Source organism: Maniola hyperantus, chromosome 10 (genome assembly GCF_902806685.2).
Source record: "Maniola hyperantus chromosome 10, iAphHyp1.2, whole genome shotgun sequence".
Classification (NCBI taxonomy): Eukaryota; Metazoa; Arthropoda; class Insecta; order Lepidoptera; family Nymphalidae; genus Maniola; species Maniola hyperantus.
Window position 1 is genome coordinate 7,960,025 of NC_048545.1, and position 17,443 is coordinate 7,977,467.

The following is a 17,443-nucleotide window of genomic DNA, read 5'->3' on the forward strand; positions in this document are numbered from 1 at the left end:
GAAGTCTAACCCCTAGGCTATCACGGTTCTTTTATTGAAGACGTCTCTATACATATACATATTACATAGTATAATATCTAGTATTCGAACAAGTGCAGGCATCTACTTTTAAGATAAGAGCATCAATTCGATAGATAGGTAGGTACATATATATACGTTTTTTAGAACTGTCAAGATTGTGCACCAAGAAATTAGTCACAACTTTATGTCCTATTGATTGACTAAAGAGTAGGATAATCGGGCACTTTGCTTAGCATTCGTGGACCTCGTGCCTTCGATTCGGTGGAAACTTGGGCTGTATCAACTACCGGTATATTGAAGTGCTGAAGTGCTTGTACAAAAACGGCACCATGTCAGTCCGCCGTACCTATAGACCATACTTACCAATTTTCCAAAATTTCTCAGGGCTTGAATACCAAAATTCTTGCCAGTGCGTATTGCAAGTGATGACATAAATGGATTTAAGCCATGGTCGCTTACTATGGATAAGAAATATGACCTTCTGAGTTCTGACATATGAATTATGACTTCGCACGGCGCACCGGAAAGCGCAGCAAACGAGTCGTAGAGAGCCGCTGCATTCAGGCGGCGCAGTGTAGACTGGAGACGAGCAAGCATTCGTAGAATTCGGGTTTGAAGCTCGGCCTTCAGTTTGCTTCGAGTTGAAGGTGCTCAAATTTTATGACATCGAGAGAGAGAGAGAGAGAAGGGCCTTGGCAGTTAGATGTGATGTAATATGTTGGCCAGCAGGTTCGCCCGATGTAGTAAATAGACAAAAATAACACTATTCAAGCCATACTGCCAAAACTTCTACTCGGGAAGCCTGTGGGTCCACTATTCGAAAAAGGCCATAGACACCCTAAGGGTGCGGTATAATAATGGTTTCAGGATGCTGTTGGGCTTGCCGCGGTTCTGTTTAGCGTCAGGTATGATTGCAGAAGAGCGGACTGAAGACTTCTTTGCATTCATTATTATCACTGCTGACAAGGTAGCTCAGGTACCTACCAACCACTAAACTGGACCAACCACTGGACTAACCAATGCTTGAACACTTTGGTCAAGTGTTAGGGACGCCACATTTGCAAATGTAAAAAAAAAAATTAAGTCTTTTTGCCACAAATATAGTAAGTAGGTAGTAGTAACAAATTGAGTCCTAGTTAGCCTAGCCCTTCTAATAAAAAGATTTTTTTTATTTGGTAGGTAAGTAGGTAGGTACTTGCAATACGCCCAAATAATATAAATGCTAAAGTGTGTTTGTTTGTTGGCGTGTTCTTCAATCACGCCGCAACGGATCGACATGATTGTTTTGCTTGAATATATACCTATCTACTTACTTCATTTTCATTTGTTTTCAGGCTGCAACTTCATTTTTCGCAATAGGTATTATGAATTATGATAGATAGATTCAATGAATAGGCATAACTTTACAATGCTTAGATATTTCATTCCCAAAAGTCCGGAAAATGGACGACTGACTCATGTGGTAGTATACAGACCTACATAATGTTGCGTACTCAAAACAGTTGCCTCATTCTTGTAAAGGTATTCTAGTAGGCATATAATCTTTAGTCTTTACCTTATATTATTCATGAATGTCTACTTAATTAAGCATAACATTGAGACGTTCGCATTTCGCATTGTGAAGTACAATTTTTGAAACCTAGGTAAAAACATTGTATTGTAAATGCAGAATATGAAAAAATTAAGCAATTAACTGTGATAATGGTGCCAACATTAATAAATCATAGAATTTAAAAATCATAGACATAATCACAACTCTTAATCCTAATAATCTTATCGCGTTCGCAACGTCACACTCGATCAATGCCAAAGTTAAGTAGCATATTTTAATTAATACCTTTAACACACAATTAAAGTAAAATATTACGCATTAAATATGTGACAAACCTGAAGTAATGAGTGGGGAAGATATTGCTTTGATTGCACCATCAGAAACCAAGGAATATGTGAAAACTAAACACAGTGTCGAAGAATACTTGCTGCACACTAGCGATGACGATGTACATTTGAAAAGTGCAGGCTTTTTTCATCGTGTTCAAAATACCTTTAGCATACCAAATATGACAAAATTCCGCAGACGCCTTCAGAAAATGAACTGTTTCAAGACAGAAGAGGAAGAAATAGTTATGGTTGAGATGCCGAGGCATAAAAGTATCGACATTGGCACTGGATTCGCTCGGAGAATGTCGCTTTTCCTGTTTACAAAAAGATCGGTCTGTGTACATCCATACCATCCATTCACACCAAAACAGACCTCGAGAAAAATATACAAGCAAAGTGACGATTCATACAACTAGGTATCTAATCCAAATATTTAGCATACTATCCATATTTATATTATAAATGCGTAAGTGTGTCTGTCTGTCTGCCTGCTAGCCTGTCGCGGCCCATCCGTTCAACCGATTTTGACGTAATTTGATAAAAAGACAGCTAGCATCTCGGGGAAGGACATAGGCTACTTTTTATTACGGACAATCAAAGAGTTCCCACGGGATTTTTAAAACCTAAATCCACGCGAACGAAGTCGCGGACATCATCTAACAAGTGACAGAGGGGCTTGACGCGTTCAAAATATTTAAAAGGAATTTAATACGACACTTGAATTGAGATTAATGTTCGTATTAAATAGGTAATAATTGTGTGCTAAACTACTCAAAATAAGTTATAGGTTTAAAATAAGAAACATTGACCTATTTTACATATTTATTTAACTTAAGTTTCAAAAATGAATCTCGTACTTAGGTACACATTACGAAATAAAATTTAAATTTTATTGTCATGCATGTAAATTATAATAAGTATTTTCAATACTGAAATTTAAAATTGTTTCAATATTTTGACATTGTGAAGGAAAAAGGTCCTAATACACGTTGGCCCACTGGATTTGACAGCCGTGATTATAATAGGTATAAGTAGTCGCAGTGGCGTGCAGGTTATAGAACCATAAATGCACTGCTTACCCCAGTTGTAATAGCTCAATGCATATTTTTCATTATGACCTGTCAGTAAACAGGTTCCTACCTAACTAATGCCTACCCTGGCTTCAAACACTGTGCACGCCACTGAGTAGTCGGTACAAAATGACTTCTCACGTGCCATTTTAACTTTATGGGTCAATTGTCATGTGAAAAGTCCGGTTCACCTTTAAAATAAGGACATAAATCGTACTTTTGACATGCCAATCAGTACCCTTATTATAAATGCGAAAGTGTGTTTGTTTGTTGGTTTGTCCTTCAATCACCTCGCAACGGAGCAACGGATTGACAAGATTTTTGGCATGGGTGTAGTCAAAGACCTGGAGACTGACATAGGCTACTTTTCATCCCGGAAAACCAAAGAGTTCCCACGGGATTGTTAAAAACATTAATCCACGGCCCACGCGGACGAAGTCGCGGGCGTTAGCTAGTTGACACATAAAGTTCAAATGGCACGTGAGAAGTCATTTTGTACCTACACATAATAAATTCAGTTACTAGAGTTTTGTAAAACACCACGACCATAATTCTAAATGTCAAAAATATACTTACAGCCTTCTTATAAGTCCCGCAAATTGCTATTGCGCTGGAACCATGTCTCATTAACATCGAAATGACGTCATTTTGACGTCAGCCGAAATAAAAATATTCCATCAGCTCGAAACTTCAGTCTAGTGCTGACGTCACTAAAATGGCAGCCACGCGCATTATCAATTTTCGGGAGTTATAGTATGAAAAATGTTTTTATCACATTGCTAGAATCGCAAGTGTTGTGATTGGCCGAGCTCGTGGTGTTCTTGCTGCAACAGTACATTTTATCTAAGTATTCTTACAGTGTTATCTAAGTATTCTTATCGACTGTTGCCATAGATTTATAAATCTCAACTTAGGGCCGGTTGTTTCAAACCATTGGTCTTCGTAAGATACGTTCGTTAAAATTTAACAGACGTAGACGAACTTTAACATCTGTTAATTTAAGTGCGTTGCTTCATTGTACAAAAAACTGTTCGTCATTGTTATTTTGGTTGCGAAACTAACCCTAAAAATTAACTTACTTCTCCGTATCCTTTTTTTAATTTCATTTTAAGTATATTAAATTATATACATAGTTATTAATATTGCTACTTCGCATTTTAAACACTTTTTCTTTCTTACATATTCTCTTTCATCTTCAAAAAAACTACCATTAAAAGCATTGAATTAAATTGATTCCATTATAATTTGTAAATAAAATATTCCGTTTGTAAGAAGTATGAAGTTACGAACTGATTTGACGATCACCAATGGCGCCAGCACTGGTTAACGTAAACGTAACTTTTTAACGAACGTTAGCGCTAATAGATGCTGAATCAACGCTTTTTCTTTACTTACGTTCGTTAGCGCCATATTTAAAGGTTACGTGTCCGTCAAAGTTTGTTGAAACAACCGGCCCTTAATAGTGAGAGTATCAACCAATCAAAGAGGATCGTGATCGTTAGGTATAGGTACTCTTTAATTATCAAACTATGGCGGTAGGCTTCCCTGATTACCCCGATTACTCTTTAATTTTGAATGAGAGCATTGGCCCAACGTGCTCAGGGCCTTAAACCATAACATGTAATTATTGTTAATTATATTATAAATTAATAACTAGTACAAACGTCTCAGGTAGATATAAGTTTTTTAGGTAGTCGATATTAAAATAACCGTATATAGGCTGTATTGAAGTTAAATATTTAAGATTCCTATTTTAGTGGTTAATTTAATATCGGGTATGTTTAATAATACTTACCATCGTACCATTAAGAGTATAAATGTATAGGCATAAACATGTATAGTATATGTTTAAAACGTAACAAAGCTGAGATTCCATTGATTCTCAAGTATTTCTAGAATTATCACCAATATCGAGAGCATGATTATAGTAAGCGACAGGTCGAGATGGCAATCGGGGTATGAGGTGGGGGAACGCTCCGCACACCCGCGTTATCCCGCACCGGGATAGCCCGGGAGCTGTACGGATGTGCGGGGCGTCCCCACTCCTATTGCCAACCTACCGCGAACTATACCTATAAAAAATAAGAGTCAACAATACAATTGAGATAGTTCAACAATACCTATTTACTTTTTCAGATAAAATTGTTTAATTAAAATTATGAGTACGTAAGTAAATAAATAATACTTAAACTGTGCCAATGTACAACATTATATTATGTTTTTTTTATTTCACATAGAGAGAATTATAGTATGTTGTCATGAAGTGATAACAATATATCTACACATAACACGGTAATTAATAATATAAAACATTATTGCGTAATAAAATAAAAATAATATGAGTACTTGAAAGTGTAGACAGGCTTAAGGTTCGTACGCACCTGAGCGGCGCGGCGCGGCGCTTCAGTGAGCTTCACGTCGCGGCACAGAGCTTCAAAATATCATTTCTATCATTTTGTATGGCGCATATCGCACTAGAGCGGCGCGGCGCGGCGCTTCACCGCGCGTTGCCGCGCGGCACGGCTGGAGAGAATATTTTGAAGCGCAGCGAAGCGACGCGCAGTGCAGTGACGCTAGTGCGACATACCCAGCGGCGCGGCACGGCGCTTCGCGCTCGTACGCGAACGGGTATAAAAGTGACGCGCAAGTGACGCGAGGTGCCGCGTACTGAAGTTGTAGTGCGGTAGGCACCGTCGAGCGGCCTGAGGTGACGCGTTCTGCAGTCGGACTGAAGCGCCGCGCCGCGCCGCTCAGGTGCGTACGAACCTTTATTATTGTGTTGTGATATGTTGCGCTTCGTCGCATAATACCTACAATAATCGACCAATCGGAGCGCGCCTCGAGCGAAACTCGCCAGAGCGCACAGCCCACAACAAACGAATGTACACGTCTTCATATTCTACAAATTTAATATTAGGCCCGATTACACCTGTAAGTTTTACTTACGTAAGTAGCTTACGTAATTGATTGACAACTAATTCACTAAGGTAAATAAGAGTGTTTAGATTAGTAAAGTCGTAAGTTAATTATGTAAGTTACTTACGTGACTAAAACTTACAGGTGTGTCTTTACAATATGGATGACTGCAATTGTCGTGTCACAACTCACAACAACACAATACTGTGTTGGACTTTGGACTATAGGTAAGAGCATAGCATGACCGCGTAAAAAATTAAATATAAAAAAATTACGAAAGGAATGAAAAAATAGAAACGGAAACACACAGAAAACATAAAATAGAAATGAGGTATTAAATTAATACAGAATTGTTTAACATTTTACATAAATAAGATCTTAGCTAGTGAAATCCAAAGGCGAAAGCTACGAAAGGACTTTCATAAAACGTATTGTACCATATTCAAGCAAAATAAATGATTATGATTATTTTGCTTCAGCTTGACAGGCCCCAAAGGTCTGACCTTTGGGACCTGTCAAGCTAAAAGGTCGGCATACGGAGTATGGATCTACCCTAGCTACGCTCTCCGCCTTCCTTATCCACCCACTTCCCGATTCCCTAGTAGTAGTAGTAATTCCCGACTAAATTAAAAATACTGGTCAAGTGCGTGTCAGAAGTCAGAACATGAATAAATAATGATTCTGTAGTCATGCTAATAAAAACTTTGTTTACCGCCTCAAGGAAGCATTTGAAAATCATTTTTAAGTTTTTAAACAATTTTTCGAATAAACTACCGTTTACGAAATAATGACCGTCATGTTTTAGCAACCAGCATGACAACGCAACCCTACCTTATGCGTGTTTTGACTTCTAACATGTAAGTAAATTGAACTCTGAATTATTACGCAAAAGAAATAATAAATAATTTACTTAAATAAAAATACTTAGTACATAATATAGAAACAGAATACCTATTTGAGAGCAAAAGTACCAATAAAAACTAAATTTAACAAACATTAACTAGGTATATCTAACAAAAGAAATAGTTCATACAATAACATAGTTACTGAGCTTACCGCCGTACTCAGAGTCGCTAATCGTTACTTAAGATTGAGTTAAAACGAAACAGACTTATGTGAGAGATATAGCTGTCTCGTTTTAACTAAACTTAAGTAACGATTAAGCGACTCTGAGTACGGCTGTTAGACCTAACAACATAAGTAAAAGATTATTAAAAAAAAATTAAGTAAATAGGTAATTATTATAAAAACAGAAATTTCCAAAATATTCGAGAAAGAGAGACTTGACTTGCAACCATCAACATGCTTGCAACTAAAATTAATCTATTTTCGTTTAATACACTCCATATCGATTTTATAGACACGACGACGTAGAGACATCTAGGTATATGTCGTGCCACAAAATAAGTAATATCATTATTAAACATACACATACCGTTTTTTTGCCTACAGAAAAACACGAATACGAACCGATTACAGATGAGTGTACAAACGCCCAGACTGCTAAAATCATAACCCTTCCGTTTTGCTTTGCCGTAGTCGGGTAAAAATAGGAATATCTTAATGTCATGTCGAAAGGAGGTTCCACACAAAAATTTGAGTAAGCACCTAACAAGATGAAGTTGAAAACTAAAAATCCGACTACGAAATATTATAGTAACATTGGCTTTCTGTCGCTTGGTATATTTTAATAGTAGGTATGCTATATTTTTATGAACTCAGTATTTTTTTGTCTTTCATTCCCACTCGATACAATAACAGAAAAAAATTTAAAACCCCCACTTTTTTGGATGTAAGATCTGTCAGATCGATTTTGTTCCTATAAAATATAGAGCATTACAACAAATCAATAGACATCTTATTGATCAAAATTGGTTTAGCCGCTACAGTGGAACACACATAGATACAAACATACATGCATACATAGACTGCTAAAATCATAACCCTTCCTTTTGGCTTTGCCGTAGTCGGGTAAAAATATACGAAAGTCTGAATAAAAATAATATTACATAATCTATTTTAATTTTTATTACTATCTATACTATCCTTTATTAATTTACTGTCTCTAAAATATCATATTCGTAATTACAATCAAATCGGCGTATAGCATAGCAACGTAAAAATTCGCCTTGGTATAACGAATATAATATTTTCACAGACAGCAAATTAGTAATAGACAATGATAACCTCAGTGTACCCTTTTATATAATAATGATAAAATAAGTTACACATTATTTTTAATTAGACTTCCGTAATCTCCACGTGCATAAATTTTAGTGTTTAACCCAAGTTATGTTCCAAATTATTCTAATAATAATTTACAGTTTATATCCCGCAAATTGCTATTACGCTAGAACCATGTCTCACTAACATCGAAATGACGTCATTTTGACGTCAGCCGAAATATCAGCTCAACACTTCAGTCTAGTGCTGACGTGACTAAAATGGCAGCCACGTGCATTAGCAATTTGCGGGACTTATAACTGTTTCCTGTGCGTCCGTCCTTATTTATGAAAGAACGCTAAAAAACACAAGCAAACCTTTTAGGCAAGATTTCAAAACAATAATTTTACAGATAAGTAATTAATCAATGTCTTGACAGGTACAAATGTTTCGAAACTTCGTGTTTTTAACTTAAAACTAAAATGCTATCTAATAACAAAATAAAATGTGGTGAATGTGAAATATTTACTTGTTTCCCATTTCTTTAGCTTTATCTGAAGCAGCATCGAGAGCGTTGATCAATGTGGCTCTGAAAAAGAGAAGTAAATACATATTGGTATGATGTTGGCAACACTGTTACGTTCACCACTCTAAGGCTGAGATTTATTGAGCGCACTTTGACTTTGCTCAGACTTTTTCACTTTTGATCTGTCTGCATGTGCCGTCTTTAGCACGAACTTGAGCCCTTGGGAGCGAAACCATTAACGCTTTTTATAAAATACTTACGGTCAGGATGCATCAATTAAAGAAACCGCGATAGGTTGAGATGGCAATAGGCGGGGGAACGCTCTGCACACCCGCACGTCACCCACGCTCACCCGCACTGGGTTAGCGCGGGGGCTATGCGGGTGTGCGTGGCGTTCCCTCCTCGATTACCATCTCGATCTGTTGCGTACTCTAGTAACTATAGTCACATCCAGTGTTCTACCTGGAACGTAACGCAACACCACAAATAGTGCACACCTCATCCTTCAATACACCTGGATACTTTCCACTCTGCAACACCATCTGACTATGACCCACCTCTAGCCATAGCTGTCACAACTACACCACACCATTATTTATTATATGTACCTCAACTTCCCATTCTCCAGAGCAGCAACACCACAAATAGTGCATCCCCCAGGCGAGCACACCTCATCCTTCAATACACCTGGATGCTTGCCACTCTGCAGCACCATCTGCCCGCTGCCGGCCACCATCTGAGCAGCGTGCCTTATAGCCATCGCGCGAGGTACTCCAAGCTTGACTGCCCCATCGGCTAGAGCGTCTATTACCATGTACATCTGCAATTTTTTTTATTAAGTTTGGATTGTAACAAGATATTGTCATGAAAATATAAAAACTACACTATCCGCGGAAAAGCTCTCTCTGTTACGTAATCCCATACAAATGATAAAGACAAAAATCTCAGTGGGCGTTTCATAGCCATGCATTTTTAGAGTTCTTTATTTGACTTTTGAAGCCTCAAAACTGGCCGATTATTGCATAAGCATCGGCATTATAACTACCCCTATTATAAATGTGAAAGTGTGTTTGTTTGTTGATTTGTTGGTTTGTCCTTCAATCACGTCGCAACAGAGCAACGGATCGACGTGATTTTTTGCATGGGTATAGTTTAAGACCTGGAAAGGGACATAGGGTACTTTTTATCCCGGAAAATTAAAGAGTTCCCACGGGATTTTTAAAAACCTAAATCCACGCATACGATGTTGCAGGCATCAGCTAGTCTTACATGATTAAATTAAGGTATTATCAACAGCAGTTGACATTTGTATTAGAGGTGTCAAATACAGGTTCATGTGTGTATCACAATATTATCACGTGTTACAGACAAATATTTAATAATTATTAACGTTACATTATTTTGTTACAAAAAAAAAATTGCTTGAACCGTGAGGCGCAAGCAGAAAAATGGGTGCAATCGATTTTCGACCTTATTGACATACGTCAGAAAACAGCATTTTAGCAATCTATGAATTATACTGAGCAAGAATATGACAAAAAACAACTTTCTCATAACCGTCAATAAGGTCAAGATTTGTTTGCACCGATTTCACCATGAGGCGCAAGCAGATAAATGGGTGCAAGCGATTTCCGGCCTTATTGACATAGGGAACAACATTTTAACAATCTATGAATGATACCTACTGAACAAGAATATGACAAAAAACAACTTTCTCATAACCGTCAATAAGGTCAAGAACTAGGGTATAGCTTGTATTTAACTCGATTGATTTAAATTTTAAATTTTACTCTTAATAGGTACCCAATCCATACCTTCGCGACAGGTCGAAATGGCAATCGGGGAGGGAATGCCCCGCACACCCGCACGGCCCCTGTGCTAACCCAGTGCGGGCGAGCGAGGGTGACGTGCGGGTGTGCGGGGTGTCACCCCCGCCCTTGGACGATCTAACCTAGGTTAGATCGTCCAAGCCCCCGCCTCATACCCCGATTGCCATCTCAACCTGTCGCGGAATACAGTACCTAGTACCTACCTATGTATGTAAAAATAAAAACAAGTAGAACGATAAAGCAATGTCAAGTAGATACCTACAATACAATAGGTAGGTAAGTTTACCTAGTTACCTATAAAAAAATATTTTTAGTAGGTAACTACTATATTTATTATCATACATTTCTACATATTTATTATCATACGAATTATAAAATGATGATGATGATTTCTAAAAAGAACAATACCACTTCACGTACCTAACCTATTACCTATAATACTTAAATGTATGATAATACCTACACTTTGAAAAACATTTTCTCATACGATTTATAAAATGACGCAAGTATTTCCAAAAAGAACAAATCTACTATAATAGGTATTATTAACGCGCGACACAAATCTATCACAACACAAAAATGTACCTAATCTACATTATTTTGCCTAATCTACATTACAATTATTCGCATTAAATATTTATCGACACTCAAGTTCACAAATAAATAAAACTGCATTCAAAATTTATTACGAAACAAACAAAATGATAAAAATACTAGCCGCATACTCGTATCATCACAGTCAACATGTAACAGGCCAATACGAAAATTCGATGTAATAATTATTCACCGTCGAATCGCGACGATATTTGTATTCAGCTGTACCTACCTAATATATTTTATTCTAATATCGTCGCTCGGTCGCGCCGCGCGCGGCGTATCAAAGATCGAACGCCTGAGTTATTTTTTAGGAAGGATTTTCTCAAATTTTCACTACTTATTATATATTGTATTCAATTTTGTTTTAATCTAAAAACGAATATCTTGAATACATTTATATATTTAATAAATTTATTAGGTACATTATTTTTTGACACCTCTAATTTGTATATTGTATGACAGCTTTTAGGACCCTTGGATTTGGACAATTATGTTGGTTTCATGCATAATATTTGCTGAAGGATTAAGAAATTCATCAATTGTATAAAAACTCCAATACTTACAAAGGCAGGGCCACACCCTGTGAGGGCGCCAAGATGGTTCATGAGATTTTCAGGAATTTTTTCAACAACTCCACACCCTTGCAATAAGTTTTCTAGTAACGTGCACTGATCCTGAGTTATCTGATTGTCTACTGAATATAAGCACGATCCAGCTCCTACTGCCATTGGTGTATTGGGCAGTATACGAATCACACTTGATTCTATGGACAATTGATTTAGAGCCTGAAAGTATAAAAGGATAAAAGTAGCCTCTATCCATTTATGGAATCAAGCTATTTCTGCATCAAATAGATGATGCCCGCGACTTTGTCCACGTGGAGTTAGAATGTTTATAAATCCTGAAGAAACTTTTGATTTTCCAGGATGTAAAGTAGCCGATGCTCACCTCCGGAATGCAAGCTATCTCTGTACAAAATTTCACCAAATTCGGTTAAATTGATAGGCCGTGAAAAGCTAGCAGACAGACAGACTCGCATTTATAATATTGGTTTAGAAGTTGTACATGTATTTGTTGGTTGTATAATTATTTATGTATAGTTGTTATTGTCAATTAATGATCATGTCACTTCTACAAATTGACAGTCAAGGTGCTTTACATTTCATAGCTATGCTAGAAAAAAAATCAGGATCCCATATATATCTACCCATGTGGTTCCACGGACAAAAGAAGTCTAGCAACCACTAGTAAAAAGTAAAGATACCTATAAGGAAAATAAATGTCAGAAGAATTTACTGCAAACAATAATAGGCTTTATAGAATTTAATTTGGAAAATTATTTAAATTCTATTTAAGAAAATTAAAAATAGTAATCAGAACATAGTGCTTTAAACCACTGTTCTCTGTAAGCAAGGAAGGAATTTATACATAACTAGCTTATGCTCGCGACTTCATCCGCGTGGACTGCACAAATTTCAAATCCCGATCTTCCCACTTAGGGGTTGAATTTTTAAAAATCCTTTCTTAGCGGATGCCTACATCATAATAGCCATCTGCATTCCAAATTTCAGCTCGATCCGTCTAGAAGTTTGAGCTGTGCGTTGATAGATCAGTCAGTCAGTCAGTCACCTTTTCCTTTTCTATATTTAGATTAGATATCATACATAATTAGATTATCTTCTCTGCTATTGACAGAGCACTCGTGGTGGTCATTGCAGTGCTGTGACATGCTTAACTATGCATCTCAATTGTTTTATTTGACTACACACTGAGTGCACACAACACAAGTAGTTCAATCTGAAAACAATCGGTACAAATATGTCTCCACATGGTACAAAACATATCTCAGCTTGGCTTGTGCTCTTAGGCTGAAATCTATAGAGCACACTTTGACTTCGCTCAGACATAAGACACTGTTAAAACAAGACAGATTTATGCCATTCATATCAAAGTCAAAGTGCGCTCTATGGTTTTCTTCAGATTGGACTACTTATTTTGTGATCACTGTATATTAGGTATATTATATATATATATATATATATATATATATATATATATATATATATATATATATATATTATAATATGGTGTGCCTAACTTACCTTGTGCAATTGTTCTATAGTAATTCCTGCTAACATTGAAATAAATAATACTTTTTTTGAAGTTGGCTTGACTGTCTGCAAACAGTCAGTTATGACTTCATTTAAAACACCAGGTTTTACACCAATAAATACAACATCACATTGTATAATTAGTTCACCACTGTTAGTTGTCACGTTGGCACCCCAGTCTTTCCAGTGTTGTAGGTTATTTAACCGAGGTCCTGCTACCCAAAGTTTTGATGGTGGGTGGTTTTCTAGAAATATAGATACAATGTAAAAATGTAACAGAAAATTAAGTACCTACAAAAGTGTGCACAAAACAAGTAGTCCTATCTGAACACAAGGTATTTAACTGCTCATTGTACAAGAACTGTAGTTCTATTTCATAAAACCTGCATCAATCATTATTATAATCTCAATTGTTCTGATTGGCCGAATTTGTGCGATTCTTGTTGCAATGCATTGTAGCCAATAGTGAGCGAGCGTCAACCAATCAGAGGTGATCGCGATCATGACATAGTATTTGTACTTGTCATTCTACCGCAATCGAGCAGCAGATCTCAGCTGGGCTCAGCAGATTTCCATGAACTTTTTAAAAAACCTACATCCACATGAAGTTGCTGGCATCACCTATTATTATTTTAATCCACCAGAGTGATCTTATAGGTGAAGTTCTTACCCATACTAATATTATAAATGCGAAAAACAAAGTGTGACTGGCTGCTAGCCTTTCATGGCTCATCTGTTTAACTGATTTTGCCAAGATTTGGTAGAGTTAGCTTGCATCCCAGGGATGGTTATAGGCTATTTTTATATTGGAAAATCCAAGATTTCCCACAGGATTTTTAAAAAACCTAAACCTACGTAGACGAAGGCGCAAGCATGATCTTCATCTAGTAATGATAGTAGGTATACTGGTAGTTGGTACACACCATCGATGGTATAATAAATAATACGTCAATTATATTTATACTTAGTAAAAAACCGGCCAAGTGCGAGTCAGGCTCGCGCAATGAGGGTTCCGTACTACAGTCGTATTTTTTCGACATTTTGCACGATAATTCAAAAACTATGATGCATAAAAATAAATAAAAATCTATTTTAGAATGAAAAAGTGAAGAGCTTTCATATGATACCCCACTTGATATAGTATGTATGTATGTATGTATATACTTTATTGCACCACAGAAACACAAATGACAGGTTACAAAAAGAAATCTTAATAAGTAGGTACAAAAAGGCGGTCTTATCGCTAAATAGCGATCTCTTCCAGACAACCTTAACGCTAGGGAAAAAACGAACAAATGGACAATGGGAGGTGGTGTAAAATAAACCTAAATACCAATAGTAAATAAACTAAACCATATAATAAGAATATAAAATACATATTATTAATACACTAATAATATACAATAATATAATATAATATATATATAATAATAATACACTAATAATAGTTATCTTACTACGGAAAATGAAAATACTAATTATTAGTTTATGACCACAATTTAATTTTTTTTGTGTAATGTAACCACAAATTCACGGTTTTCAGATTTTTCCCGTAATACCAGCTATAAGACCTACCTACCTACCAAATTTCATGATTCTAGGTCAACGGGAAGTACCCTGTAGGTTTCTTGACAGGCAGACAGACAACAAAGTGATCCTATAGGGGTTCTGTTTTACCTTTTGAGGTACGGAACCCTAAAAATAGTACAACCAACGATGTAACGTAGAACTTGCGTAAAACACATTAAAAATAATATAGAATAAAACGTTCCAAAAGGTCAAATAATAATTGTGAAGCTTAATATTTTTACCATTTTTTAATATTCCTTTGGCGATTGCTGTAGACATATTCCCGCCACCAATAAATCCTAAATTGAATGCCATTTTAAAACTAACAGATTTTTTTACTATTTTATATAAATATTTAGTTAGTCAAAGAACTGTTATGTTATATATTTATTCATGTTACAAATGAAATACAAGAAAATAGGTACCTAATCATTCATCTAAGATATGAACTATGTAAAAAGTACTCTGTGATATGAACATATGAACCACCGACCAGAAATAAAAGATATGAACCACCGACCAGAAATAAAAAAACAAAACATAATTATAAAACCACAGACAAAAGTCAAAGAGATAAACACTAAAGCCACAGAGTAATCAATACATTGAATACTTTAAGATATTTAGCTTCTTGCGCAGTGTGACGCAACAAAAAGTCACTGAACTAAAACAAACAACAACAAAAATACCAAAAATAATAAGATAAAGAAGTTCTAGTAAAAGTAGAATACGATAAACTGCTGCGCGATTGCGGTAGAATGACAGCTACACTGTCACGATCGCAATCACCTCTGATTGGTTGACGCTCGCTCACTATTGCCTACAATGCATTGTTGCAACAAGAATCGCACAATAATGATTGATGCAGGTTTAGGTACTGATCACGCTGATTCATTATTTGAATAGAATTTAACTAATTTTGTTCAAAAGGCTACATCAATGGCGTTACTACAGTTTTTAAAAGTTATCATGGGTAACATTAGAAAAGATCGACCGAAAAGAGCTGAAATTAAATGAGGGCGTCACTTTTGTTCTTCTGGTAACACCTCAGGTAACACCATATTATATGCAAATATTCCAAATACTAAAATGAAACGAAATTATTTTATTTTAAACTAGCTGATGCCCGCGGCTTCGCCCGCGTGGATTTGGGTTTTTAAAAATCCCGTGGGAACTTTTGATTTTCCAGGACAAAAAGTAACCTATCTGTAGTAGCCCGTCCCCGTGGTGCAAGATATCTCGGTACCGAATTTCGTAAAAACATTGAAACGCCAAGATTCTTTAAAAATCCCATGGTATCTCCATGATTTAAGAATGCAATTCCTTACAGCATTAAGGCTGAGGAGTTGGATCCTTGAGTTCAAAAAGTCTTTACTTGGTAGGTAGCTACTACCTACCTCCAATATAATCGCACTGCGACATAATCGCGTTGCACGCACTCCATATCGAATCCTCCATACCATTGACTCCATATCGAATCACAAAAAGTCTGTCAAGCTTACAATGTTACCCGTGACGATTGTACATAGGAAACGAAAATTATTTCGACTCGAGAAACCTGGCAGCACTGTTGTCGTTGTCGCTTTAGTTTTAGTTGGCGTCATAGATTATGGTTTGCGTTTCGTGGTCTGTGGCTTTCGTCGAATGTTGATCAGGGTCTTAACAGATAGAACTAATGTTGTTAAATATAAAAAGTCTCCATAATTTTAGTTTGTGCAATTAGAACTAGATGGCGTTTTATCAAAAAATAAATTACGGTGCGACAAGGCTCTCTTGGCGCGTGGCGAAATCGGAACTAACGGTGCCGTCAAGTGTCCCCTTTGTTCTTGTTTGAATATTCTAAGCCTTTGTTCTCCAATAGCGCCCCCCTGTCAATGTCAATCAAGTGGCAAGAGAGCCTTGTCGCACTGTAGTCTGGTATCTCTACGACTTCCCATAAAGCAAATTAAGAAGAAGAAGAAGATCTCTACGACTCAAAAAGTTTTATTTACTACTAGGTGCTACTAGCCACAGGACACTATTACTCCTATGCTACTAGCTGAAGCCCGCGACTTCATCCGCGTGGAATTAGGTTTTTAAAAACACTGAGGTAATTCTTTGATTTTCCGGGATAAAAAGTAGCCTATTTCACTCTCTAGGTCTATATCTATACATATACCCATAGACTATATGTATAGTCTATAGTATACCCATGCAAAAAATCACGTCAATCCGTTGCACGTTGCGACTTGATTGGAGGACAAACCAACAAACAAACACACTTTCGCATTTATAATAAGGGTACTATAGCAACCTTGTATAGTAACCTTGACATCCATGTTTGTGCCACATTTTTGTTTACGCAGTGTTACTGCATCCGTGATCCATCCATTCAAGTGTACTGCTGGGATATTCACTTATAAATTCATGCTAAATTCAACATAACCTAATACCTATAGAGAATGCAGTACAAAAATTATGTGTAAAGAAAAAAAGAAAAATTTTGTTTTAAATAATAAATTACGGGTTTTGTTTTATTACCTCAACTTTTAGTACTGAAAGTACTTCTTTCAATGTATAAAATAATAAATAATGCGGCCGAACTAAGAATAAGACTGAATTTCTGCCATATTGCGACGTGTACCTAAGCGGGATTATAATTTTTGATTCGTATTTTCTTTGAAGTCACTACCTATAAAAATAATATATGAATCAAACCTGCACATGTGTTATACCTGTTATACGTATAGTTGACCTTAAAAAACTAGTATCCAAGGCCGG

At 36.4% G+C, this 17,443-nt stretch overlaps 1 protein-coding gene across 1 annotated transcript; it reads right to left on the minus strand.

Annotated features, from left to right (window-relative positions):
• Positions 1-7,037: 7,037 nt before the first annotated feature.
• Positions 7,038-15,146, minus strand: LOC117985781 (pyrroline-5-carboxylate reductase 3-like). The gene is made up of 5 exons (XM_034972577.2): positions 14,926-15,146; positions 13,106-13,359; positions 11,567-11,788; positions 9,186-9,397; positions 7,038-8,640 (listed from the first exon to the last, which is right to left on the minus strand). The coding sequence occupies exons 1-5, from the start codon at positions 14,996-14,998 to the stop codon at positions 8,577-8,579; spliced, it is 825 nt and encodes a 274-aa protein (XP_034828468.1). The 5' UTR covers positions 14,999-15,146; the 3' UTR covers positions 7,038-8,576.
• Between the last annotated feature and the right edge of the window lie 2,297 nt (positions 15,147-17,443).

Coding starts and splice junctions, on each gene's coding strand:
- LOC117985781 (XM_034972577.2), bottom strand. CDS start 14,998: ATGGCATTCAATTTAGGATTTATTGGTGGCGGGAATATGTCTACAGCA. Junction 11,789..13,105: donor CTATAGAACAATTGCACAAG/GTAAGTTAGGCA, acceptor TTATACTTTCAG/GCTCTAAATCAATTGTCCAT. Junction 8,641..9,185: donor CTGGAGAATGGGAAGTTGAG/GTACATATAATA, acceptor TCTCTTTTTCAG/AGCCACATTGATCAACGCTC.